The sequence below is a fragment of the Sebastes umbrosus genome, chromosome 19, assembly GCF_015220745.1.
Source record: "Sebastes umbrosus isolate fSebUmb1 chromosome 19, fSebUmb1.pri, whole genome shotgun sequence".
In the NCBI taxonomy this organism is placed as follows: Eukaryota; Metazoa; Chordata; class Actinopteri; order Perciformes; family Sebastidae; genus Sebastes; species Sebastes umbrosus.
In genome coordinates, this window is record NC_051287.1 from 18,150,741 (window position 1) to 18,178,698 (window position 27,958).

Here is a 27,958-nt window from a genome sequence, read left to right on the forward strand (position 1 = left end):
AACAATAAATCAGTTTTTTTTTTTTGTGGGATTAGTTTTTTATTGATTTTTCCCCCCCCCTTTTTTTCATGAAAATTGTCACATTTTGGTCCACAAATCAAATGACTCCTATATGCAAAATAATAAAATTTAAAAAAAATCTACAAAATTGTAATAAAAAACACAAATCGAATACATATTCCCATCTTAATCTACACCATGATCTAATCAAATTTACAAGCAGCCAATTGATGTTCAGACACAAATAGTGTGTGCTGTGTATGCAAGTATTGTGTGATGGCGTATCTGTCCATATTAATGTATTCAAAGTAGTCTCCCCACTTCACCACATATTTCTAAGTCCTGTGCTTTGAGCTGAAAGAAATTTGTTCGTATGATGCCACTTGCCAACTCTGTGAACCACTCCTGAAAAGAGGGCTCACCTGGATTCCCCCAGTTTACAATTAATCAAAGTTAAATTAAATATTAGGGATTTGGCGAGACGCACCAGTTACATATTACACGTCCTGAATGCAAATGTTCCCAATGGCTAAAAATTGTTCTAAATAATGTTCTTAATCTTTGCTCAGTTTTGCCAGTGAAATTGTAAGTCTATGCACATTGGCACTGAATATGAGTGAAATATGTCACCACATGCTCAAATGAGCATCAGTACATCTTGGGAAAAAAAATGGCAGCGGTCATTTAAGAAGCTGCTATCTTGGTCACTATAACATGCCTGATAGGACATGTATCTACTGTTTAATTTATTTATATATTTAAAAAAATATATTTTTCTTTTAAAATAGTATATTTATTGATTTCAGAAGGGTCAAATAATTAAGGGTTAAGGAGCATAATACAAATATGTTCCCCTCTTTTCAAACTTACCTTCAACACAGAACACATTCTCCGCATAAAGAGCCAAAAACAAAATAAATGAATTATATAAAATAAAAATATACATATGCGCATACACATACACAAAATGAAATTACTACTACTAATTAAAACAAATATAAATAAGCAAGAATAATCAGGCACAATGATGGGATAATGGCATCTCAAACACTAAAACCAACATGAAAATATACCTGGAGATCTCAGTCCACGTTAGTCTGTAGAGACCACTACTAAGGCCCTGGGCCCCGCTTTGATTTATTTTTTAACAAAATTACTAGCTAACTCTAATAAAAATTATATAATTTAAATATAAAAAAATCACATATATAAAAATATATAAAACATATGGAGTAAAACCTCCACAAAGCTGCTGCTGTTACTTCCAGGGTGCAACTCTCCAATCCACCACAGGGGGGAGCCAGTCGGCCACTTAAGAGCTAGTAACAGAAAAGCACCAAAAGAACCATGAAGTGTTTTTATTATGAGGTCGTGAGCTAAAGGAAAAGGAGAACAAAAGGTAAAAACTACACCTCCTCCGCGGATGTGGGTGTTTTATGCAGGCATATTGCTGAAACTGATAAATCACCACACACTTCCTCCATGTGAAGCACGGGACCTGTGTGCTCGGCTGGATTGGTCCATCACTTCATGGGTTATCATCAGTCTGCTGCTCAAACAGCTAAGCTATAGCTGTCGTAGTGCAGACGCGACTTCACACCGCAGCAGAAGCAGGTAAAGAAACCTCACTATTCTAACTTGTAGGCCTAAATAACATGCTATGGTTAGGTTGATTTTTTTAAAGCTTTATTTCGTTTTTTGCTTTCATCTGTAGCGTTGTCATCGGGCATATTATTGACGGTACTCAGTCGCACTAGCATCCTCTGAGTCCTGCCCAACAACATCTGGATCCTGACAGATGAGGCAGCTGCTAACGTTAGCTGCTGCAGATGTGAAGCTCAGAGCTGTAAGTTAGCTTTATGGGACCAAAGACGACGCTTTTTAACGTGAATTTGTAATAAAAAAAGGCACCTACTCGTGTAAATGTTAACAGCCAGTGAGTTGTGATCATAAGACAGCCATTACAGCACTAGGAAAGATAAACCCTTGTTGTTTGTGTTTCTGAAATTGCAGAGTTATTGCAATGAAAAGGTAATGAGTCTTTGGTCTAATGGTTTCATTGTGAATAGAGTTACTTATGCTCAAAGTAAGTTAATGCTGCTAATGGAAACAGTTTTGTTTTTATTATGTGTAGCTTTTTTAACAATCCAAAGTTGCATTGACATGTTCTTTTTATAAAAGATATAGCATCCAATGTTGGCCTGTAGGTCTCCTCTAATGTTTCCAACAATATGTTTTATTATCATTCTTGTGAAGGGCTCATTGCATGGGTGGAAAAAAAGTACAAAAATGCAAGTCTCCCTCAAAAATGATCCAAGGCACACTGTAGTGTTTGAACACAATTAAAATGCCTTTATTTGACATGGTTAAAATGGTTGTTTAAAATGAGTCATTTTATTGCAATTATTGCTAAGGAATCCAAAGAGCACCTGTATGTGATTACCACAGAGACCCAGCAGCACTTTTACTCCATTGTCTTAATATTTTTATTATGCTTTTAATCACAAATACAGACAAACCCAACAGTACACCAACACACAGTGGTCACAAGAACTAAAAAAATCGGACTTAGATCCCAAAACACATGATATACATATCACATAAGATACTCAAATAGACACAATCATTAATATGTAATGGAAAATGTCATAGCATGTAGTATGTATGTATGTGTATAAGGATAAGGAGGCACTCAGTCCATTACAGTTGATTACAGTGATCGACAGTGATTCAATGACAAAATAACAAAACAAAACAATAAAAGTCAGTAAATAAACATCTCGCCTTAAAATGCCAATTTGCCAATTTTCAATATTGTAATCTAGCAAACCCTTTAGTACAATATTTGTAAGTCTTTTGCCAGCATATTTAAAGAAGGATGTCGAAGTCTTAAAGGAATCTGAATGTTAGATATACCACTGGTATTAGCTCAAATATCAGTTTATGCCACAATTCCACAATTGTTGATGGTGTATCATCAATCCATCTAAGCAATATATTTTTCCGGGCAGCAAATATAAGTATACTTATTTGATGAAAGCCTTTAATACGAGGACTGTGTAAACCGAGAAGCAACACCTGAGGTTCAATGTCAAAGTGGACAGTAAAAACCAAATTACCAACATATTTATCCCAGTAACTTCCAACCTCTAGTTGACATTTTGAGCACATTTCTATCAAACTTGGAATTCATCCTGTGCCTAAGCTGGGGGTGTGATCTGTAAATGATGCAATATCCTAAATTGAGTTTCTCTGGTTATATTGCATATGGAAATGTCCTTCCCTAATGGCCATATTTCTACACCCATGCTGTTTCGTCACTTGTGAGATTGAAGTCATTATTCCATATGTGTCGTGAATATTCTGAAGTCGTGTTACTCGCGAGGTTAAGTTCAGTATACTCCTGACCAAGAACTGATTTCTAGGTCTCTTCTTTTCCACTATGTCTTTCTAAGTCTTTTGATGCGTTTGAATCCATGAATTTATAACCGGAGTTGAAAACTGACTTGCAAAATTCCTGATTAAAATGAACGCCCCATTATAAGGATACAGTGGCTTGGTTCATCATATAATGACAGACTTGATAACATACTCATTGGTGATCAAATGGACTGTAAATCATATCTTTTTTTTTAAGTTGGGAGAATTAAAAGCACTGTATATTTTCTCAAATGTCCTTTGTTGACCAATTTGGCTATACATTTCCATATTCTATGGATGTTCATTCTCCTGTAAAAACGTATTGGAAAACAGCTGTTACAGTTTAGATATTTCAGGAAGAAAATGATCAACTAGAGGTGAAATGATGTGTCGATTAATGGATCAGTCATTGAACAAAACTACTTTGATAATAGATGAATTGTTCAAGTCGAACATTAGGCAGTTCCTGCTTCTCAAATGTGAAGATTGCTCTCTGTTTAGTATCATTTTTGATATCTTTATATGGTTAGTCAGACAAAATAATCAATTTGAAGACGTCTCCTTGGGTTCTTGGATATTGTGTTGCACATTTTTCACCATTTTCTGACCATTAATTCAGAAAATAATCTTCAATAACCTTTCTTTTAAGAGTATTTCGCAGCAAAGACTAATTGGTATTGGATATTTTAAAACATGTTGACTGCCAATTAGATATTCCAGGATCTCAGTAATATCTAGCTGTGATTGTGTGATAATGACACTACAGTTAAGTTGGCCGAGGACACTCATCCCTCCGTTTACAGGAGCTTATCTCTTCCGCGGCTCCGCAGATCACTGACAGGGTTGCCCTGTTGATCTTTTAATGACGCTGGGGGATCCTCCTCTCTGCTCCAGATGGCCCCGTGTTGTTCATGTATATGTCTGTGGGACTGTGTCTGTGTTGTTATTAATGCTGTACATGGCTCGGACCCCCCTGCAAGCTCTGATAAGTCCTCTCTAACCCCTCCCCCCTTCTGCCCAGATAGTGAAGGTCAGATCATGTGACTTTTGTTATGATAAGAGGCGCAGTACGGCATCTGGAGCTGGGCGGCATCTGTTGGTGTTTCACGAGGCCTCAAATCCAACCGTTTGTTCTTCGTCTAGCTGTTGTGATCACCAGGGATCAGGGAAGTTTAGGGCTTTAGCCAGCAGTTCAGTTCTCCATGATGTAGAGCATCTTTGTCTAGGAACTATAGAGGCATTGGGGCCTACGCTGTTTCGGCCCATCAAGCTCGGAGGTTTTTTTTTATCAATGAATGTCTAGCAAGGAGGGATTTGATATTTCACTTTAGCAGGAAACTTGGATATTAGCTTGCGTCCAGCCCACCCTTGGGTTGAGAGTAGGGCTGCACAATTAATCAAATATTAATCACGATCACAATTTTGGCTTCCCACAATTAAATAAACATGTGATATTGATGTTTAAAATGTGTGCTCTGCTCATAGAAATGATGATTGAGATGTTTCGGCTTCAATTTTGGGTATACTGTAGATATTATCTGTACAGCCAATGTGTTTATGATTAAATTAAGCGCATAGAATTGATTATTTAGCTCTTAACGTTGCTAAATCTGCTCTCCAAAGTGCACCAGATTGAAGCATTTAACTTTAAAATGTAGCTAACAAAAGTAGGGTGGGGTGAATATTCCTGTATTTTCTCATAATGCAATATATATATATATATATATATATATATATATATATACTGTATATATATATATATAGCAGAAACAAATATTGCAGTCAGTTTTTTCCAACATTGTGCAGCCCTAATTTGTACATTAACACGGATGTAGCACAGCATAGAAATGAAAGCAGTGCTCTGTTTATTTTAATGTGAAAGTGCAATAAGTATGTTGTCGCTAAAAATGAATAATCGTGATAAATAATCTCAATATGGATTAAAAAAATCGTGATTGTTATTTTGGCCGTAATCTTGCAGTCCTAGTTGAGAGGTGGCTAAAACCGATTGGTAAACATGACTTGTGAGTTAATTGTGTCAATGTTATGTCAAAGTAAGCTTACTCAGCTCCAAGGTTAAGGATTCCAATGAGTGCTTGGCTTCAGTCATTTTGTAGTTTCAGAAACTCACTTCCCTAATTGTAAACACGCAAACATCACCAGAAACTCAGCTGGGATTTCAAGCAAGGCGTTTCAGTCAGTTCAGGAGCGAGTGTTTCTGTAGGGGAGGGTAACTCCCTTTGGTGTGCACTTTGGGCTTTGTAACTTTGCAGACCTTTTATAGCACTAAAACTAAACACACTATATGAAAGGGAAAAAATCATAATAGGTCCTCTTTAAACCACCAAAGACAAAATGAACCACTGTCTGATTGATATTCAGGACTCATTTCCAAACCCTGCTGGGCAGAGAATGAGATTTGCAGTGATATTTCTGTGTCTTGCTCTTAGTGATAATATCATGTAAAAGACATTTTCCCCATCAACCAATGTAGCAACTGCACATAAACCTCTTAATATGAATGGAAAATGGGCCTTGATGTGAGCCTTGCCATTTATCTGAGATCAAAGTAGGTCAAGCTTGGTAAGTTGCCTCTCTTCTCGGGATATAAAAAGCCCACTGGAGCTGGTGCACTGCGAGTTTCATCCAGGGTCACGGGTCTATATTTTCCTTTAGTCCATCGAGGCCGACTCCGAGTCCACTTAATCGGGGCACATTGTGTGTGTGCTTTGGTGGCAGTGATACTGTACTAAACTGGATTTCAAGAGCTTCTTTTTTTCAGCTCAATAGGGTCATTTTACCTGAAATGTAAAGGCCACAAGAGTGTCTGCTTTTAAGAATAGTCAGGATAACTTGGAGGTTATACCAGGACCAGGCAGTAAGAAAGTTATGTTATGCTCAATGAGTCTCTGTGTAGATGTGTGGTGATTCTATCTTCCTTTTTGTGAGTTTACATCGCTATATATATATATATACTGTATCGCTGGCAATGGAGGTAGAGAGGCCACCTGGAGTGGGTGTCTCTTCCCACACATGGTCTTCATTCTGAACTTGGCTGGAGCTCCCACCGTCTTGTTTTTCTTCCCTGTTTTCCTGTGTCTGTGAGATTAACTCAGCTCCCAGTGCCACACAATCCTGTCAAAAACCATGACGAAAATCAAGAGATCCTCTCCGTCTCTCTCTCTCTCCATCCCTCCTTTCCTTCTCTCTCTCTCTCTCCATTTTCCTCTCACAGATAATGAGCAGATAATAAGCTGAGTGGACTTTGAGATGGAAAATGGCCCTCTTGAAATTATGCAAAAAAGGCTTTTGGTTAGACGCTGCACATATAATAATTAACCGTGTTATATAACTGACATCAAAAGCAGACTGAACCGTCGCTTTTATAGACGCGTCAAATCTGTCCACTTAGAGCTGAAGTTTGTGATACTAGACGTGTTCGCAACGCATTAATTAGCACTTAACAGAATGTGTGGAAAAAGTCCAGACTCGGCGGAAAGAGCTGCATCTCCTTATGTTTCACAGCTAGTGAACGGCATCTCTGATTGTTTCTTTCCCCACACCCTTTCATTACACCCACAACACGGTTCATGCTGGCCCGTCAAACGCGGTGCTCCAGCTGTGTTGCAAAGGTAATTAAGCTTTAGTCGTGCATAGAAATTCAGTCATACTTTGCCACAGGATTTATACTGTGTACGATGTAAAATATTCTTGGCTAAATAGATACCGTTACCCTCTGTTTTTCGTTTACCTGGACTCCCACTCAGTCAGTTCCTGCATGGTCACAGAGTCAACAGGGAAATTCACTGGGCATTGAGATAATAAAGGGAGTATAATTCAAGTAGAACAGGTTGTTTATCGATATTTGTTCTTCCTGTTTGCATAATATATTGTTTGTTTAGACCTCCCTCAGTAAAGTCCAGTTTTTGGTTGCAAAGTTGCCCCCTCTAGTCGACTAAGATTTCTTTAGTCGATTAGTCGTTTTTAAGGCTGTCAATCGATTTGAAATATTTACTCGCGATTAATCACATGATTTTCCATAGTTAATAGTGATTAATCGCAAATTAATCGCAGCTCGTAGTTTTTTTTTTATCCATTAATGTCTAGCAAGGAGGGATTTGATATTTCACTTTAGCAGGAAACTTGGATATTAGTTGCATCCAGCCCACCCTAATTTGGGTTGAGAGTAGAGCTGCACAATTAATCAAATATTAATCACTATCACAATTTTGGCTACCCACAATTAAATAAACATGATCGCCTGTGATATTGATGTTTAAAATGCGTGCTCTGCTCATAGAAAACTCTGTAGCATATCAAATCAAGCGCTTCCATAAACTAACAGCTAGGCACCAGCCGGTGATCGAGATGTTTTGGCTTCACTTTTGGGTATACTGTAGATATTATCTGCACAGCCAATGTGTTTATGATTAAATTAAGCGCATAGAATTAATTTTCTTGCTCTTAATGTTGCTAATTTTGCTCTCAAAGTGCACCAGATCGAAGCATTTAACTTTAAAATGTAGCTAACAAAAGTAGGGTGGGGTGAATATTCCTGTATTTTCTCATAATGCAATATAAATTATATAGAAGAAACAAATATTGCAATGTCAGTTTTTTCCAACATCGTGCAGCCCTAATTTGTACATCAACGGGGCTGTATCACAGCATAGAATTGAAAGCAGTGCTCTGTTTATTTTAATGTAAAAGTGAAATAAGTATGTTGTCGCTAAAAATGAGTAATCGTGATAAATAATCTCAATATGGATCAAAAAATTGTGATTAGTATTTTGGCCATAATTGTGCAGCCCTAGTTGAGAGGTGGCTAAAACCGATTGATAAACATGACTTGTGAGTTAATTGTGTGAAAGTTATGTCAAAGTAAGCTTACTCAGCTCCAAGGTTAAGGTATTTAAAATATTTACTTGCGATTAATCACATGATTTTCCATAGTTAATAGTGATTAATCGCAAATTAATTTTATCATTTTTTATCTGTTCAAAATGTACCTTAAAGGGAGATTTGTTAAGTATTTAAACTCTTATCAACATGGAAGTTGGCAAATATGCTTGCTTCATGCAATGTATGTATATATTTATTACTGGAAATCAATTAACAAAACAATGACAAATATGCACAGAAACCCTCACAGGTACTGCATTTAGCATAAAAAATATGCTCAAATCATAACATGGTAAACTGCAGCCCAACAGGCAACAACAGCTATCAGTGTGTCCGTGTGCTGACTTGACTATGACTTGCCCAAAACTGCATTAGATTATCATGAAATGGGTGTGTAAAGGGATGACTCATGGGTACCCATACAACCCATTTTAATTCACATATCTTGAGGTCAGAGGTCAAGGGACCCCTTTGAAAATGACAGTTTTTCCTTGCCAAAATTTAGCAAAAGTTTGGAGCATTATTTATCCACCTTGGTGACAAGCTAGTATGACATGGTCGGTTTTCTAGTTTCATATGATGCCAGTATCACTCTAGATTTAAAAACTGAGCTCGCTACAACCTAAAAATCGCAAGTTGCTTTAATACGTTAAAGAAATTAGTGGCGTTAAAACAAGTTTGCTTTAACGCCTTATTATCGCGTTAACTTTGACAGCCCTAGTCATTGTTTCTGAGAAACTTATGAGCACATCTCTGGTATGTAAGAAATGATAAGAAAGTGTTAATAGTAATGTCTGAAAGGCCAGCAATTGTTCTCCACATGTAATTCTTTAATTCTGCAATCTACTCTTGTGTCTTAGGCACCAATTCCCCCCCGAGGCGCCCATCTGATGGAGCAGTGGTTGTCGGTCTTTGTGAAGAGGCACCATGTTTCCTTGTCATGTAACCCCCTGGCCCTCTGCTGAGCCGCCGGCCTCCTGCGGTCATGCACCTCCAGCGCAGCCCTCACAACCCCTGCCGGATCTGCTGTGCAGCTGTCCCGCTCCACCTTTGAACGCCCACTCTGAGACGCCCTCCCCAGACCCCATGGAGTCCCTCATCGTGGTCACGGAGTACGAACCCAGCAGACCGCCTGGAGAGGCTGGGGAGGATGAGGTAAGATGAATCACACCTAGGTAACACTATGTGTACCAGAGATGGAGCCTAATTGGACATTTGGGTTTCTACTGAATTAAATAATTCGCTTGAGACATGATGATACATGGCCATATTTCTTTTTTTAAAGACTACATTTCAGATTTATCAAATCAACACTTTATAGTTAAGATTTTAAGACCATGTAAAGTTGATACAAAAAGACAAATTCTACATATCCACCATCATATAATACCTGCACATAGACAACCTTACATAACATGCATAAAAGGAAAATAAATATGATTTATCAAATGTCAGGTAGAAGAAATGGACAGTTCTGAGACGCCCGAGCCAGCTTCCTCTGTGGCGGCGTCTTTCCGGACTCCTTCCTGCGACCTGCTGTCCCACACTGTTAGCCGGTCAGCGGCTCTGTTACCTGAAAGGGGGAGATTAAACCTTTCAGACCGGAAACTGTCCCTGCAGGAGCGCTCGCAAACTGCAACATCACCCTGCAGCTCACCGGGACTCAACGGGCGCTACATTTACCCGTCATTACCCTACTCTCCCATCACGTCGCCCCATTCCTCTCCACGCTTGCCCCGCCGGCCCACTGTGGAGTCCCACAGTGTTTCCATCACAGACCTCCAGGTATGGTTAAGCCTTGAGGCTAACACAGTTCCAGTGATAAGAATTTGAAATTTAAGGCCTTTTGTGAAGTTGATATTTCTGCTTAAAATGTGTCCCAGCCTGGAACAACAAACAATACTGTTAACACAAGATAATGCTATAAAAACAGTTAAACCAAGTCGAAATCCCAGGAAGTTAGCTAATATGAGGCTACAGCCATTGTAATAAAAAACTGTGATGACATATAACTAGAAAAGCAATTTCTGAAGAAATTGCGGTGTGAATGCTGGATGCTGAAGAGCTGACGCTACGCTGAATTGCTGGCTTAAATGTTGAATAATACCAATAATGTATGAAAGAGTATGAGTCAGTTGATAATAGTTTGAAATGCATGAAAAAACAGCTAAAGCAGTACGAATAGTTCGAAAAGCGGGAAAGGGATGAATGATGAAAAATATAGTCAGCTATGAAAGAAGTTCAAATGAAAATGTGAGAGCAAGGACTTACTGTAAATGAGTATGCTGAGAATGAGTTGAGGTTTCCTTCAATTGTCTTTGTTGGATTAAGGATAAAACATTTACTGAGGTCTCCCTGACAAAAGCCCTGTTATTTTTAAAATACAGTGAAAGTAGGGGGCTTTTATTTTGAAATGAAAGCCTCATCCTGAGCTTCCTGTTGGGATAGATTGATTCTGTGGGGCTTTTATTTTGAAGAAATGCATCGTCCTGAGTTTCCTGTTAAGATAGAATTACTTTCTTGGGCTTTTATTTTGAAAAAACTAGGTCCATCTCTAGTGAGAGTTACAGTGAGAGTTGGGAGCTTTTATTTAAAAATTAGCCTCATCCTGAGCTTCCTGTTAAAATACAGTTACTCTATGGGGGTTTTATTTTGAAAGGGGGGGGTGAGATGGGGAGAGAGGCAAAAATGCTTCCGGCATTCACACCAATTACGGTCTCTGCACCATCTGACCAGTGTATTCCCTTCAGGACTGCATTGCATAAAATGTTACACATGAACAAACAATCTAACTAATGTTCACGCAGAGCCAACATCTGCTAGTTATCAAAATGATCAGCATCATCTGAAAGTAAGCAGAACTACATGTGCATTTGTCTTAAAAGCAGCAGCAGCACACTGGTAAAGATTGTGGATGCAAAGGTAAGGTCTTACAGTGTCAGTAGATGTAGATAGTAGATCCCTGTTACACATAGATGCAGAAACCTGTAAATGTAGGTAAAAAATCTCTCTCATTAGGTGACTTATTTTGAAATTTCCTCATCAAGGTGAATGACAGACAGTCGTGTAATGCTGTTAGTCATTGTAATTCCTCTGAATAGTATATTGACATTGTCTTACTATCTTTCTTGGTCTTAGGAGATAAACAATCAAACTACATTTAGAAAAATGTATTTTTAATGAAGAGCTGGTTAGTCAGTGCATCCCTAGGTGTTTGTATGAATCATTCTCCGTAGGCTGTTTGTTCTCAGCGCTTGAATGTGTTCCCATCGCTCATTGTTTAAAATCCATACTCGCTTTTCACCAGAATAGAATACACCTGTACTAGACTGCCTAGTTCCTTCTAACACATACACCTACCTCTCAAATCTCAAACCTGGAGGTTTTTACTTTGACAAATTGAACTGGGACAGTGATTGCAGAGTCATACTGATACGCTGACAAGCACAGAAAATCTCCACTTGGAAGACACCTTGGGAACACTGATGTGCAAAAACGTGGCACTTAAAAAAAAAAAAAGATTAATTGAAGGGGAATTTAATGGACAGGATTTCGTTTGGCGCTCTTAGGAAAAGCAGATTTTGTAGGAATGCTTATGATGTATCTAAACAACCTCCTTTTTTCTCTTATCTCTCTTTTTTTCTAGGACTGTGTTCAACTCAACCAGTACAAGCTGAAAGATGAGATTGGAAAGGTACCATCAGAGACAGCTCACTGATTGCTCCCTTTCACTGACTCTTCCGTTTTTCTTCTCCCCATCCGCCTACTGCATGTCTGTCAAGTAGCGCACATCATCAAGGACACGCACTAACAGTCTCCGCTATCCTCTCTCTCTCTCTCTCTCTCTCTCTCTCTCTCTCTCATGGCTGTCCTCATTTCCCAAACTCTGTGTAAACTACCAGGCCAGGGGAGAGAGTTGGAAGATGGGGCGAGAGGCTGGTATAAATAGCGCTCTCTAAGGGTTGTGCCGAGGCTTAGTGGATACAAGTGTGTGTGCTTTTTTTTTTCGATTGTGGGTTTCATATGACAGAATGTGCGTGGCTGCTCTGGATTTCTGCACGAAAGGTAGACATGTTAATGTGTGTGGTTTTGTGTTCAGCCCGAGACAATTAGAGCCTTTCAGGACTGTTGGAGAGGCTTCCTGTTATCAGATCATCTCTGGGGCTGTAGGATGAGCTCTGTGCTGCCTCTCCAATCTGCTCCCCCAGCAGGAACTGATCCCCCCGTCCCTCCCCCTTCTCTCTGTTTGTTTTCAAGCATGAATTTGTGCACACAGGCTACTAATTGGGCCTAGTTTTTATCCTGAATTTCCTGTTTGTGTGTGTGGGCAGGGGAGCCTGATAGCATAAACCAGATCCAGTTTCCTTAATTAGCCTGAAATCAAAAATGAAAGCGAGAGGGAGATGATTTGAATTTCTCTGTTCTCACTTTGAAGCAGCTGGTACTCTTTCAGTGTACACTGTCAGCCCACACACTTCCCTTGTGTGTGTGTGTGTATTTGTATTTATTTAGATTGCTTCGCACATAATGTGATATTTTCTTTTTTTTTTTTTTCACATGAAGAATGACAGCTGCTCAATCTCACTTTATTTGGCTTACTGTTCTATTTTACTTCTTCCCCGGACCAGGGCTCCTACGGCGTTGTCAAGCTGGCTTACAATGAGGATGACAACACGTACTATGTGAGTTCTTTGTGCACACACAAATACAGATGTGATTTATGTTCCCCGTTTCTCTCACTTCTCTCTCATTCCTTATTACTTGTCACACACACACAAATACACATTATAATAATCAAACACACACATTTACTGGTGTGATCCTCCACATAGGAATATGTCTCCAGTTAATTGTGCCTCGCTGAGTGCCGTAATAGCAGCTTGAGATTTGCTGTCCGTGATCATTGCTGCAGTTCTCATTAAGCTGAACGGTGTTGACAGGCAATGACATGGGGATTATTTTAATATTCCTCCCAAGTGACAAAGCCCACATGTCACATTCAGCGATTATATCATGCCATAATAACTGAGGGCACTGAGGCTATTAAAAAAAAAAAAAAAAAAGTCTATTTCCACAGAACGGGGAAAATATCCACCGAACAATGTAGCTGTCACACATTGTTCAACACTGCCTCGATGGTTGTCAGCTACAGTAATTGTTCAGGACCCCATGTGCAGAGACCTCCAAACTTAAGACAGACCAATGAAATAAATGCTCAAGTTCTATGATCTGGCAGTCAAAAATAAATTGTCAGAGTAGATGTTAAAGCATCTAATTTTATTGAGTGTCAGTGCTCCTTTTTTCCACTTCTCCAGTTTAATAGTTTTTAAAAGGAAAAACTGCAAGAAATGCTGTTTTATTTAGCAACTAAAGTTGCTTGAATTAAAAGTGTCTGGTCCTGTCACAGACCATAGACTGTATATCAAGATGGACAACATGACAGCTCCCCAAAAGTGAAGCCAAAACATCTTGATCGCCCCCTGGTGGCTGGCTGCAGTATAGGTCATAAATCTCGCCCCTTCCATATTAGCGGATGGGACATGAGCCAAACTAAAAAGTCAAAGTACATGTCAAATACATTTTTCACAAAGATGGTTTCTGTAATTTTAGGTAGTTCTTATCACGCTGATGTAAGTTCAAGTGTTAATTTTTCTGATAAGTTTGGTATAAATTAGTTATTTGATGATATAAAAAGGGGCTGAGATTTCATGATTGACAGCTGCTCTGAGTGAAGTAGTCGCAGAGCCAGAGACTCGGGAATTGTACGAGAGAGGAGATGTAACTTTAACTTTCCATAACCGTCATGAGTCTGTGTAATAGAATAATGGTCAATTTGATTATAGATATTATGGTTAGTTGCTGTTTCTTTGTAGCCAAACAGCTACCGTGGTGCTAATGTAGCAGCTAGGTGGCTCACGCTAACAAGCTGTGGCTGTACTCAGCTCATGATCGGCTCGGGCAGGTGTAGGGGACAGGACCTTGATACCGAAGCTCCAGCAGCTCGCAGACTCTGGCCAAAGAGTTTAGAAGCAAAGAGACGAAACTCCAGTGTTTCTTTGCCAACAGCCGCTGCCACCATTTTGGACTGACGCTGAACGCTTCTTATATTTATAATATTTTATGGTTCAACACAGGCCATTTTGGTAGAATATGATATATATAATTTTGTTTTACTTTTGTACGGCACTTTTTAGGCTAACGTTTTTACTGGCGACAGGTAGTCCCTTTCAGTCCAAAATGGCAGAAGCGTAGCTTTGCTGCTGGGCGCTGACGTTGCGATGGAACGAACAATATGCATAGCAATATATGTTCTTTGCTCTGGCTCCAAATTACCTAAAAATCTCAAGATGGCGGCTCCAGTATCTGGGATATTTTGGCTTCATTTTTGTACAGTGGAGGAGGAAGTGGAAAGGCGTTGTCCGCCTATACAGTCCTGTCACTGACTAAGCAGTGTGGCAGAAATGCTAGCTTCTTTAGCCCTGAAATGTGTTTGCCATGCATATGTGTTTTAAAACAGGGCAGTGTTTCACTCGTGTGTTTAATCTCTAATTTCAAAATAAAACAGGTGAAGTGAGCTAACAAGACCCAGAAGTCCATCAGCTCATACCGTATTGTCCAAAATTACATTGTTACATTATTGTGTCTCAAAGTATATACACATAATGTCTCACTTATATTGTATGTGTTACAGCTAAACATTATTATTAGTGGATTTAGTTGAGATTTTCTGGAGTATTTTGTAAGATAAGGAATAAGACACTGTACATTACATGCATGCTTGCATTCTGCACCAGTGTTCTTCTTTTGTAAGTCTAGTTTTTTATTATCTTTTGTGCTTTTGTGGTCAGTGTTAGCAGTCACAAATACACAAAGGATGTTCAAGGTGAGGAGAGACATTTATAGGCGCTGGGATATTCATTTGTAGGTGTGTGAGTGGGTGCACTGTCAGATATGCATCACCTCCCTCTGCTGTGTCTTACTGTTTTTTGTTTGTCTACCTCTCTGTTCATTTTTTCTCTGAATCTCTTGCCCGCTTGGCTCTCCCTCCCTCCCCGCCTCTCTTCCTCTTTCTCTTATCCTCCCCTCTGTCCAAATCCGTCTCCTGTTCTCTCCTGTAGGCGATGAAGGTGTTGTCCAAGAGGAGGCTGATGAGGCAAGCAGGTTTCCCACGTAAGTCTGGAGCCAGGGGCAGATGGTTTAAACCGCAGAGAGCACAGTCTCTTATAATGCTCCGGTGGTACATGAACAATGCATGCCAATACTGAAACCCTGTCTTTCGTCCTATCCTGTCCTTCTATCATCTGTCACTCATGCCCACCCACATTGTCCCTCTCTCTTCCGTCGTCAGGGAGACCTCCCCCTCGTGGAGCCAAAGCAGCACCTGATTGTCCCCCTCAGCCCAAAGGACCACTGGAGCGGGTATATCAAGAGATTGCCATCCTGAAAAAGCTGGACCATTCTAATGTGGTGAAACTTGTAGAGGTAGGTGCTGTTAAAATAAAAACATTTTTGGTCAATCTGAACTAAACAAAGGTAAGGTAAACCGGCAAAAATATTTTAAATATAGCGTACACTTAGACTGATATTGATCTTTCTAGGTGGGCCTTTCTCTTAGGTGGCTAAAATAAGTTTTGCTGCTGCCCCCGTCCACAACAGTACATTGCTTTGGTTCTGTGTGGTAACTCCTGTCTGCTTCTCCAAACTGGGGGCGTGCCCACCGCTGTCTATTGTATCTAATACACTGACTGAGGATAAGTACGTCATACAACCACACTACAAAACACCCGAACTATCCCTTTTAAGGGAACAAAAAAAAATCAGAACATGATATTTGAGTGCCAAAAATAATTAGGCCTAATCGAGCTAAAACTGTCCACAGTAAAACAGTCTAGGCTAAAGGCTGCATTCACACCAGGTCAACAGCGATTAACGCAGGGTTGTACGGCGGTGTGGGAGGGTCAAATGGCCTATTTCATGTGACGTCATGTTGTGTACTCATGGCGGGGTTGTACAGCTCTGGAAAGGTCATTGCGGCGGCGATCAGTCTCTCTTCCATCTTCACAGTTGCTTAGTAAACAGCCGAATGCTACATGGTACACTACAATTACTGCCTCGAGGTTGTATGCCTCCGCCAACCAGTCAAGTTTACATCCATGTCTGTCCAAAATGTCATCACTTTTTAATTTGATCCTATTTCCACATTTGTGTGAAATTGTCATAATTAGCATATTAATTCTTGAGTTATGGCCAAAAACGTGTTTTGTGAGGTCACAATGACCTTTGACCAAATTCTAATCAGTTCATCGAAGAGGATGTTTGTGCCAAATTTGAAGAAATTAGCTCAAGGCGTTCCTGAGATATTGCATTCACAAGCATCGACCGGATGAACGGACGGACAACCTGAAACATAATAAAAAGGTTCTTCTTCCCTTCGGCATCTTCCGGTCTGGTCGCCGGTTACGTGATCGGTCTCAGCAGCGTGACATACTGTAGGTATCTTTTGCCGCTGCGTTTTTCCAACATCCCCTGCGGTGCCCACCGCCGCAGCCTAAACGCACTTTCAAATTAAAGGTGTTGCATTATATCGGTATTGACGATAACCGTGATATTTAAAAATGAAATATAGATATCATATCATTTCACATATGGTAATATTGTGTATATAATCCAGCGCCTCATTTTATATGTACAGTTATGGTTACTCTTTCCACCTCCCTGCACTTGTATTTTGAGTGTAAAACACACAATAAACAAGATGAATTTGACTGATAGCATTATTATTATTCAAGTTTCGTGTAGTGAAAATCTGATATCATGACAGCCCTAATTCAAAGGAATGGGAGGCCTGTGTTTTGATTGTGCCTCTTCTCTCTAAAGAGCAATTTGGAGAGAAGCTTGAGCAGAGTGTCACAGAAGCAAGGAAAAATAAGGATCAAAACAACAATCTGCGTTATTATTTCAAATTGCACTGTTGCATTTTGCTCATTCTCATAAATCTGTACAAAGAGGACGTTGGAGATTAGCAATGATTGAAACCTCCCTGCCCCTTAAAGAGCCTCAAATACAACAAAACTGTGTGTGTATTTATTTTTACAGCACACAAAGGATGATCTATTGTGTGTGTGTGTTTGTGTGTTTACACTCATTTCCATTTCCCTGTGATTTGGTGCCAGGTTTTGGATGACCCCAGCGAGGACCATCTGTACATGGGTACGTTGTGGCCAGAGAGTCATCCTCCAGAACAGCACACACACACCCACACACAGTCATGCATAAAGCAATCATACAAGGGAGCTATTGGTAACCCAACCCACAGATCTTGTTTTTTTCAGTTTGTGTCTTTGTAAGTGAAAAGCTTTCATCACTAACCTCATCTGTGTTTCTGTCACAGTGTTTGAGCTGGTCAAGCAAGGGTAAGCTAAAGCCTCTTTTATGGTAATGATTGTGTCACCGGAATGAGCTCAATCTCATTAGTTATGATTGCTAATTGTGTGCGTGTTTATGTATTCAGGGCTGTGATGGAGGTGCCGACAGATAAACCTTTCAGTGAGGACCAGTCACGCTTTTACTTCCAAGATCTGCTACGGGGAATCGAGTATTGTGAGTCTTCCAAACCTCCTTTTCCAGTCAGTCTGTGACTGCACGGTTGAGCATTAAAGATATAATGTGCAGCATTTTCCTAGTAAACAACTTATAGACTGATACAAAAATGATCCCTCTCAACCATCACTTATGACCCACTAGAAATGTGTGGTGGTGCCTGTGTATATTAGTAGTAGTAGTAATAATAGTATTAGTAGTAGGAGTAGTAGTTGTATTATTATCAATAACAATTACCCTTAAAGGAATGAGAACAGAATTAGAAACCTGATAAAAAATAGCATGTTGTAACTTTAATATGTTACATAACTAAAGCATGTTAGTTTACATGTTAGAAGCACTATAGCATTCAAAATCTCCGCAGGGTTGTGTGGAGGTGTGGGTGTGTTTATTTGTGCTTTAGAACGAAACCACTGTGAAACAATCTGAAAATAACGTTTTATTTCTCTAATCAACGCCGCTCCCTCTCTTCATTCACACTCTAGCTTGCTCGACCACCACTGCTTTCTCTCTGTCTCTAGCTCGCTCGTTGAGCCGAGGAGGAGTGGCCAACAATGCTACATAGTATACCCAAAGAACGTATATTGCTAAGAAGTGAAAGTCAATTGTCCGTTCTATTGCAACGTCAGCGCCCAGCAGCAGAGCTATGCCTCTGCCATTTTGGACTGAAAGCGACTACCGGACGCCAGTAAAATGTCGTACAAAAGTAAAACAAAATGATTTCTATTGTCATAATTTGAATGTCTCAACCGAAACGGCCCATGTAAAACAATAAAAACATTATAAATATGCATATTATTATAACTATTTACTTACTTTTACCCGGCCACCTCGCAAAGGAGCATAAAGTGAGCGATGGACATAAATGGAAATTAGAAAAATCCAGCACACAGATTTTGAGCGCAATCAGAAACATTTCATGTCAAGGACCTTGTGGTTGTGTCCCGTGCTTTCGCCCTGCGTGTTAGTAAATAGCCTACAATTACATTAAATTCTGTTTATGTCATGCTACTAGCACTACTAGCTACTGGCCGATAGCCGGTTGTTTAGGAACAGAAACATTAATACAGCCACCACGATACAGGCTTACAGCATACAGCCCATGGGCGTATTATAAGACAATAAACATGATGAATTACAGCCAATACATTCATTATTACAGCCTCATACAGCTTGCAGGAAGCTGGCAGAACCGGATATGTCATATGAGCGCGCAGGGCGGTGCAGTCCCGTGGGTCTGATGCATGTTCATTATGCCGAGGAAAATAACTCTGGATTTGGCTATTAGATAATTTTACAACTTTGATGATTTAAATGAGGGCTATTTAAGTGTTCGTACTTGTTGGAAGTTGATTTATCTCGAAAAAAATGATCCTCTGATTTACAGACCTCTATTTATACATACATAGCTATGGACTCATTGGCGTTTTCACTCCAAAATGGCGAAAGCGCTACCGCAGCGCCATCTAGCGACTATTGTCAAAAAACACTAGAGTTTCGCCTCTTTGCTTCTATACGCTTTGGTATACCTTTAAGAATGGGGCGTTTAGGGTTGTTTATCTATCCTCGGATGATTTGTTATGCATCTAGACACACGTTGATTTAAAGCTGATTGAATACAGATCCAGCTGCAAGTTTAATATAGATTTTTCTCAGATTCAGATTCATTTTGACTTGTATATTAAAATTAATAAAAAAAAAAAAAATAAAAATACTTTTTTAAGTTGTCCAACATAGATCCTTAAAATGTATTGTGTTATGCCTGGTACTTGGTACCATAACCTTCTTGGAGTATAAAACATCAGACAGAGACACATTTTTTACAAATACAGATAATTACCTCCTCGAAATGAAACAGTTTTGTTATGCTAATACACAATAATATCCCATAATTAGCTGTACTTGCCTGTGATCCTTTTCTTCTGTGTCCCCTATAGAGATAAAGGTATATTATATAATCGTAGTATTAAGAAGATGAAGCTCTTTTGTGTCTAGCTCTGCCCTCATCCTACAATTCTTCCATGCCATTTACACAAGCCTGTGCTGTTCTTGACTCTAGCCACCCACGAGGCTCATTTCACATCAGCTCGGTGGCTCTTAATGTATCTCAGCACAGGAGAAGACGTTTTCCACAAAGTGTCGTCTAGGAGACTAGTAGTGAGGGAAGGAGAGGCAGGGCTCTGCACCAGGGAACCTGAAACTGTCTTTCTTTTTCTCATTATAAGTAATCGTAACTGAACGAGGCTTGGCAGTTAGGTTAAAAAAATACATTTTGATGGCTGTAATTGCTGAAATGTTTATCCAACTTCCTGTCTATGTGCACTGCCAGAGTGTGCCAGTATTAAAATACTGAGAAGGTGAAAATTATATTTTAAGACCCTCCTCTTTCCAGACTTAGTTAAGAGAATATTCATCATCTTTTGCCATAAGCAGAATTCCTCAAACAGGATCTTGTTGCTGTAATCATTTTAAAAAATGTTCTAACAGTACATTACCAGAGGATCATCCATAGAGACGTCAAACCGTCTAACCTGTTGGTGGGAGAGGACGGACACATCAAGATAGCAGACTTCGGAGTCAGTAACCAGTTCGAGGGGACTGATGCCCTCCTGACCAGCACAGTGGGAACACCTGCTTTCCTCGCCCCTGAAGCGCTCTCTGAGACCAGGAAGAACTTCTCTGGAAAGGTGAAGGAACAGACGACTCACTAGTGCCCTCTGGGGAGGATTTACAGAAATACATGAACCTTTGTTTTTGATTATTAAATCTATATAAATACTTTCTCAGTAGTCCTATAGAATTTGCGGTCTTAGTTTTCATATTTTTTTCTTGTACAGTGGTGGATTTCAACTATTAATATAAAATCTTTATCATGTTTTTTTTTAACCTTAAGGCGTTGGATGTTTGGGCCATGGGAGTGACACTTTACTGCTTCGTCTTTGGAGTGGTGAGTGTGTGCTTTTGGCAGAAATAGATACAGTAGATACTGTGATTTCTTTGTTTGTCGTTTTGGAGTTTCTCCTGAATGACAATCTGCTGGTCTTTCTTTCATTCACAGTGTCCGTTTATGGACGAGCGCATCATTAGTCTCCATCAGAAAATCAAGACACAACCTGTGGAGTTACCTGATCGGTCAGTTCTGCTCCTCCAATCATCCCGTGTTAAAAGGCGATCTATCGCTCCCGAGTGGCTGTTGTTTACATGATTAAATGGGTGTTTTACTTCACCTTTTACTTTGCAAAATGTGATTTAAATGTAACTGAATCTGTAGCTGTGATTCTTTCTGTCTCAACAGTGCTGACATCTCGGATGATCTCAAAGATCTGTTGCTGAAAATGCTGGACAAGAATCCAGAGACCAGGATATCAATCCCGCAGATTAAGGTAAACACTCTTTCAATTAAGCTGCTTGTTTCCATTACTTTGCATTTAAGCACATTTGATATAACATAGAGGGCATTAAACCACCTGACAAAGAACTTTAAAAAGAGAAGAAGTGTTTTGAGAATGGGTTTAAATGAAGAGAGACCAGCTCATTTAACAGGAAGTCATTCTTTGATCTGCACATTAAAAGGGATTGTTTGGGTGTTTTGAAGTGGGGTTGTTTGAGGTACTTATATAATATTAATATTCTAAATATACATCATCTACTGTAGGTAATACACTGACTATGGATAAGTACCTCATAGAATCCCACTTCAAAATACCCAAACTATCCCTTTAAGCTGCCCTGACACCGATGCCTCAATGATACATACCTGTGGTGTAACACAATCATTTTGTGGTTGGAGGAAAGCTTCAGATCTTTGGCAATACAGACTTCTGTATGTTCTTTTTCTGTTCATTTCAATCTAAATATTACATCAATGAAAGTCTGTCAATAATGTGATTTTCTTTTGTAACCTGTAGCCTGCATAGCTTCACTTGATCTACTTTAAAAGGACTTTGCACTTGCCTCCGTTCTATAAAATGTGTCTTTGTGTGCCTCTAGAGACATTGTGTCTTTGGAATTTCGAAATTAAATACACAAAGAACTCCTTTGTTCTCATGTTTTGCATCCAGGTGCACCCATGGGTGACGAGGCACGGCGCTGAGCCCCTTCCTCCGGAGGATGACAACTGTTGTATGCTGATTGAGGTGACCGAGGAGGAGGTGGAGAACTCTGTTAAACACATCCCCAGCCTGGCTACAGTGGTGAGTTCACTCACATTAATGAACAACACAGTCATGCCCCAAGTCTAATTTGTTTTTTGCTTCTGGTGTCATTAAGTCAAATATCACCAGTGGGTATGGGTTGTTTTCAATTCAGTTACCCTGAGAGATGCATAAATTGAGACATAACTGAGAATGAAGGCTTTTCAGGAGCAAACTAATTGCTACTTCTCTGTACACTTGTATTAGTATAAAGGATATTTTTTCTAGTTCTTATATTACTTTTTTTATTTTACTATATATTCAGTCACATCACACCACCCCCACTACAACATTACCACCTACTTGATTGCCCTCTCTGCATTTTTTATGCTAGAGCTGACTCATTTAGTCGTTTTGATTTCTATTCATTATAGTTATATTAGTTCATGCCAAATGCTGTGAGAGACATGAACGTTTGGGATGAATTTGAAGCCTGTCGGCGCTTACTTCTTTTGTGTGAACTTCACTAACTAGCGGTGAAGTGCTTACGTTGAAAGGACAGACACAACATAAATTATGAACGCACCTGGCCACCGCCTTAAACAAAGTTAAAATTCATCAGACTTCCAAATTCATCTGCTGTCATGCTGCCGTTCATTAGGCTCGTTCGAGATGAACCAGGCCTGCGCAGAATCGATCACCGCAGTTTTTAGAGCCAGGGGCCGCAGTTGTTCTCCACCGACTGCGAGACCCAGGGCATGATGGGAAACGCCTGGCTGTCGCCTGATCAAAGAGCTGATTGGCTCTTATTTTTGACAACAAACACCATATTTTATATTTCATACCACATATTTAATGCTAGATTGTAGGTTATTAGTCTCATGTTGTGTAATGAACATTTAGTCTGTTAACAAATATACCTTGTGTGGTTGATAATAATAATAATAATAATAAAGGTTATTTATATAGCACTTATCTAAAATTTGCAATTACAAAGTACTTTACACAGGGCTGTCAAAGTTAACGCGATAATAACATGTTAACGCAAATTTGTTTTAATGCCACTAATTTCTTTAATGCATTAACGCAACTTGCGATTTGAGGTTGTAGCAGGCTCAATTTTAAAGCTAGTTTTAAAGTGAAGCTACTTGTATCATATGAAACTAGAAAAAAAACTAAGGAATCCATTGGTACCAACCATGTCAGAGCAGCTCGTCGCGAAGGAGGCTGAACAACGCTTCAAAGGAAAAACTGGCATTGCCATTTTCATAGTGGTCCCTTGACCTCTGACCTCAAGATATGTGAATGAAAATGGGTTGTATGGGTACCGACGAGTCTCCCCTTTACAGACATGCCCACTTTATGATAATCACATGCAGTTTGGGGCAAGTCAATATTTGTCATTGTTTTGTGTTATTAATTGGTTTCCAATAATAAATATATACATACATTTGCATAAAGCAAGCATATTTGCCAATGTTGATGAGAGTATTAAATATTAAGTATATTCTGAACAGATAAAAAATGTGCGATTCATTTGCAATTACCTATGGACAATCATGCGATTAATATCAATTAAATATTTTGATTGATTGACAACCCTAAATACAATACCAGATACACGCACATTTCCACATATATATATATATATATACATACAATATATATACTGTATATACAGTATATACACATATATATATTTACGAACAAATATAAATAAATCCAAATGTGGTCTACAAGTAGCCTACAGATCGGATCTAACAGGATGTAACTATTTCTCGGACTTCCTGTAAATTCTTTGAAGGCTGCTGGAAACTGCCCGACATGACTGCAGCTTTTTGTCACCACCCCCCTGCTGCTGGCGCCTGATCTCGTCCACCTTCCAGGACGAGGCGCAGTTCATCTCAAACGACCCTATTGTCGCGGCACAATGATCTCTGCTGTGCAGCGACATTACGTGCACATGTCATTTCTAGATGGTTTATGCTGAGTGCTGTCTGTTATTCTATAGGATGATAAGACTATAGCGTCTAGTGAATAAAAAGATGCTTATTATGAAGTTTAGTGTTGATGTCACCATAACCCTACCATTGTTTTACAACGGAACAGTGTTAAGAATGAAAGTGAAGCTTTTCTTCTTGACTCTTCTGAGCATAATTCATGGATTTGTGTATCTTTTTCAGATCCTGGTGAGAACTATGCTGAGGAAGCGCTCCTTTGGGAACCCCTTTGACTGGGGCCGTAAAGAAGACCGCAGCAGTTTGTGTGCTTCGGGGCAAACTCTCACGTAAGGATTGTTTACAGACACACTACAGGCTCTAAACTCTGTCTCTTTGCAGTAACATTATGAGTCAAAGTACTCGTAGCAGTGTGCTGTCACTACCATATTCCCACTTAGAGCTGCTGGGTCCTCATCCCTTGCATACAGAATAGCCAGCTAATGTTGGTCAAGTAGTTTGTCAAGTATCCTGTTATTATTTCTCTTCTCCCCCCTCCTGCCCTGCAGGAAAGGCAGAGCAGGCAATGTGAGGTACTGCTACATTCATTGTAACCGAAGAAGGTAAATAACTTTAGGACAACTCCTGCCTGCTGTAGTGCTGTTTAAGTGCTAGTCTAGATAGTATACTGTAAGACCCCCGGCATGATATAAGCGGCTGTATTTCTCAATATGGCTTTAACGGTCAAATACTCTTGAGTGTGTAAACTAGCCTGTGCTAGTTTAAGGGTGTTTGGACGAGCCATCTTTGGGAATGTTGTGCTGTGCTCTTGACTCTATAGGCTGTTTCAACGGAATTGCATTGCTAGGCGAGCGCTTGGGTCCATGTTTACTTCCTGTCAGTTGATGTCATTCATATGGGTTGCGTCCGAAATTCCATACTAATATGCTATTTAGTACAGTATGTGAGTTTTTAGTTTTTAGTATGTCCGAAACCTTAGTATGAAACCAATACTACGCATATTGCACACTGTTTCCGGTGAAATATTAGTATGCAAATGCTGGACACAACAGTGGTAGAAATATCCCCCACAATGCAATACGGTGACGACAACGTTCATAAAAGACCAGACAGCTCTGTAACGTCAATAACGCTTCGATTTAACTGTAAGATATAAGAATTCACTTTGCTATGTGTAACGTATATTTTAAATTAATTCTGAATTTGATTTCCACAAATCGTCGTATTGGTCAAAGAAGTGTGAGAAAGAGAGTTACAGGGGTAAAGAAAGTGTATTTCTTTCTTTCTTTCTTTCTTTCTTTCTTTCTTTCTTTGTTCATTTGTTATCTCAATGCAGAAAATGAGGAAGGGCGCCCACTGCCATTTAAAATATATATGCAACCACTTATATGGCCTATGCCTTAAGCCGGCCCTGGTCACATGAGGTTGGTACGGGTTACCATGGTTACGCGTCTCCAACCTCCAATGAGGCTCTCAGGAAGTGACGATGTAACTTACAGTTCAGCGCGTCCGAAAAGATACACATACTACTGTTTATTCACACAGAAGTATGTTGAACGATAATACACATATTGGGTATGTAGTGCATAGTATGTGATTTCGAACGAAGCCATACACTGCAACAGGAAATAAACTGGGACACATTTGGAATGTTTGCATTTATAACTATGAAATGGGCTATAATACCTGCAAGATGATTTACTGTATATTTCATGTCCGAGGGTGCTTTTGGTGAAGCATGTGGTGTGTAGTGTAGAAAATCCCATTTTACAATATAACAAATTATATCAATTGAAGTTATTTAAATAATTAAAGCTAGAGATGCACTAATTGCAATTTTCTTTCTTTCTAAGAACTATAATTGATGCATACTAGGGCTGTCCATCGATTAAAATAGTTAATAGTGTTTAATCACATGATTGTCCATGAGTAATCGCGATTAATCGTACATTTTTTATCTGTTCAAAATGTACCTTAAAGGGAGATTTGTCAGGTATTTAATACTTTTATCAACATGAGAGTGGGTAAATATGCTTGCTTTATCCAAACTGCATGTGATTATCATAAAGTGGGCATGTCTGTAAAGGGGAGACTCGTGGGAACCCATAGAACCCATTTTCATTCACATATCTTGAGGTCAGAGGTCAAGGGACCCCTTTCAAAATGGTCAGTTTTTCCAACTAAAATTTAGCATACGTTTTTAGCATTATTTAACCTCCTTCGCAACAAGGTTTTCTTGTTTCATATGATGCCAGTATCTTCACTCTAGCTTTAAAACTAGCTTTTAAACTGAGCCCGCTACAACCTCCGAAAGATCAATTGCGTTGACGCATTACATAAATTAGTGGCGTTATTATCGCGCTCACTTTGACAGCCCTAGTAATTATGCAGCTAAATATAATAATGCCACACTTATAAATAACTTCCAAAAATGTAATCAATGCCTGTCTTGACAGTGTGAAAACAAAAGTAGCATTTTAAGTAGCATTCATCATGAGCCCAGAGCATCCATTTATCAAGATAAGTTGTTGCTCATTCCTTTGCATGAAGCACCACTCTCCGCACTGAATGTAAATGAATAGTTCTTTGTGTCTCTCCTTGACATAAATGATTAACTTCTTTGATATAACGCCCCCGTTTTTTCCCTTTTCTTTATTTTCTTGAGTTTCCCCTTGTGTATGATATGTAAACTTGCCCGACAGCATTTCCTCCGTGCTCGCTGCCTCGCATTATGTAACAAATAAGTGGTGGGTTTCAGTTCCTAAACATAGCTTAACAGTACCTCTCTCTTGCTCAGTGATATAGGATTGACGTTACATGTTATATCTAATGCTTGCGTCTCTGGTGTGTTACTTAGGAAACAGGAGAGCGGTGATGGCATGAGGAGCATGGACCTGCCCTACGTGGGAGAGGACGAGGCTCTTTCCTGATGCAGAGGGCTCATTATGCACGCTGGTATCTGCCTGCCTGTAACCACACAGCACAACACCCCTTTACTCACAGTTTTATACTGGCAGCCTACGCCTGTGTACATTTCCTGGGGAGGTGGACGCAGAAAAAAAAGAGAAATAAAGAACAATTTGAAAGCTTTTATCCCATTCCTAAAAAGGCTCAGTTTTAGGGTTGTGATACTTGAGACTGTCCCACGAGAAGAGAACCATGAACCCGTCTTCAGCTTTTATCGCCCAACCCACTTCTCCCTCCTCTTATCCTGCATGCGTTTACAGTCCTGGCATGCCTCGTCTCAGGCTTCAACTGTACAGTTTCGTGTTTTAATCGTAGTCTATAGCCACTTTTGTGTTTTTCTCCTCGTCTTTACTTGACAATTCTTTCAGGTACACAGGGCGCGGGAACAGGGCAGCGATGGCGATGGTTTACGGGGAGGGATGGTCGTCTTCGTCATCACCTCGACACGCTCTTAAGTAGAGCAGGTTTCTTTGACAATGATTGTCTGGTTCACTCTGCTGCAGAGTAGCAGTGCCCAGTTTTGTAACATATTTTATGGTGTACAGTTTTCCCAAAATTATAAAAAAAAAGGGGAGTGAAAAAATGTTTACTTCATTGAATGCATGTGTTTACATTCCCAATGCAAACACTCTATAAGCTATTTATGAACATTTGCACGCTCACTTGCATTTTTTTTTTTTTTGGTCTTATCACTGGCTCTTTATGAAAGCTCCCATTTACTACAATCAATAGAAAGCTTTAATGATATAGTGCTTTGTGAACAATCAGTCATACAAGATAGCATAGAAAAAAAGTGAAAGTGAACGTTGATATGATTTTTTGGTGTTTGCTATTTGTATTTTTTTAAAATCATAGAGCTACAACAAATTGAGTAACCAAGGTACTGATCTACCAAATGTATATGAGAAAAACCGAATGTGTTGGTGCAAAATTACTGTCTGCATAGTTCAATTTTTTTATTGTTAAAACTGCAAATCA

General features: G+C 39.5%; 1 protein-coding gene and 1 long non-coding RNA gene across 3 annotated transcripts; one reads left to right on the plus strand and one right to left on the minus strand.

Moving 5' to 3' along the window:
• Positions 1-1,376: 1,376 nt before the first annotated feature.
• Positions 1,377-27,955, plus strand: LOC119478344 (calcium/calmodulin-dependent protein kinase kinase 2). 2 transcript variants are annotated; one of them, XM_037753031.1, is made up of 18 exons: positions 1,377-1,614; positions 9,183-9,477; positions 9,778-10,107; positions 11,969-12,016; positions 12,951-13,004; positions 15,441-15,492; positions 15,671-15,804; positions 17,496-17,532; positions 17,714-17,735; positions 17,834-17,922; positions 20,410-20,609; positions 20,816-20,869; positions 20,981-21,054; positions 21,218-21,305; positions 21,984-22,115; positions 24,239-24,342; positions 24,562-24,615; positions 26,871-27,955. In XM_037753031.1, exons 2-18 carry the CDS (start codon positions 9,250-9,252, stop codon positions 26,941-26,943), a joined length of 1,773 nt encoding a protein of 590 aa, XP_037608959.1. In that variant the 5' UTR covers positions 1,377-1,614; positions 9,183-9,249; the 3' UTR covers positions 26,944-27,955. The 2 variants fall into 2 exon arrangements, with proteins under 2 accessions (XP_037608959.1, XP_037608960.1); XM_037753032.1 differs by lacking the exon at positions 24,562-24,615 and having other exon boundaries at positions 1,380-1,614.
• On the minus strand, positions 13,909-26,807 carry LOC119478346. The gene is made up of 3 exons (XR_005204430.1): positions 26,796-26,807; positions 21,587-21,589; positions 13,909-14,044 (listed from the first exon to the last, which is right to left on the minus strand). It is a non-coding gene; the product is annotated as an uncharacterized LOC119478346 (long non-coding RNA).
• Positions 27,956-27,958: the final 3 nt, after the last annotated feature.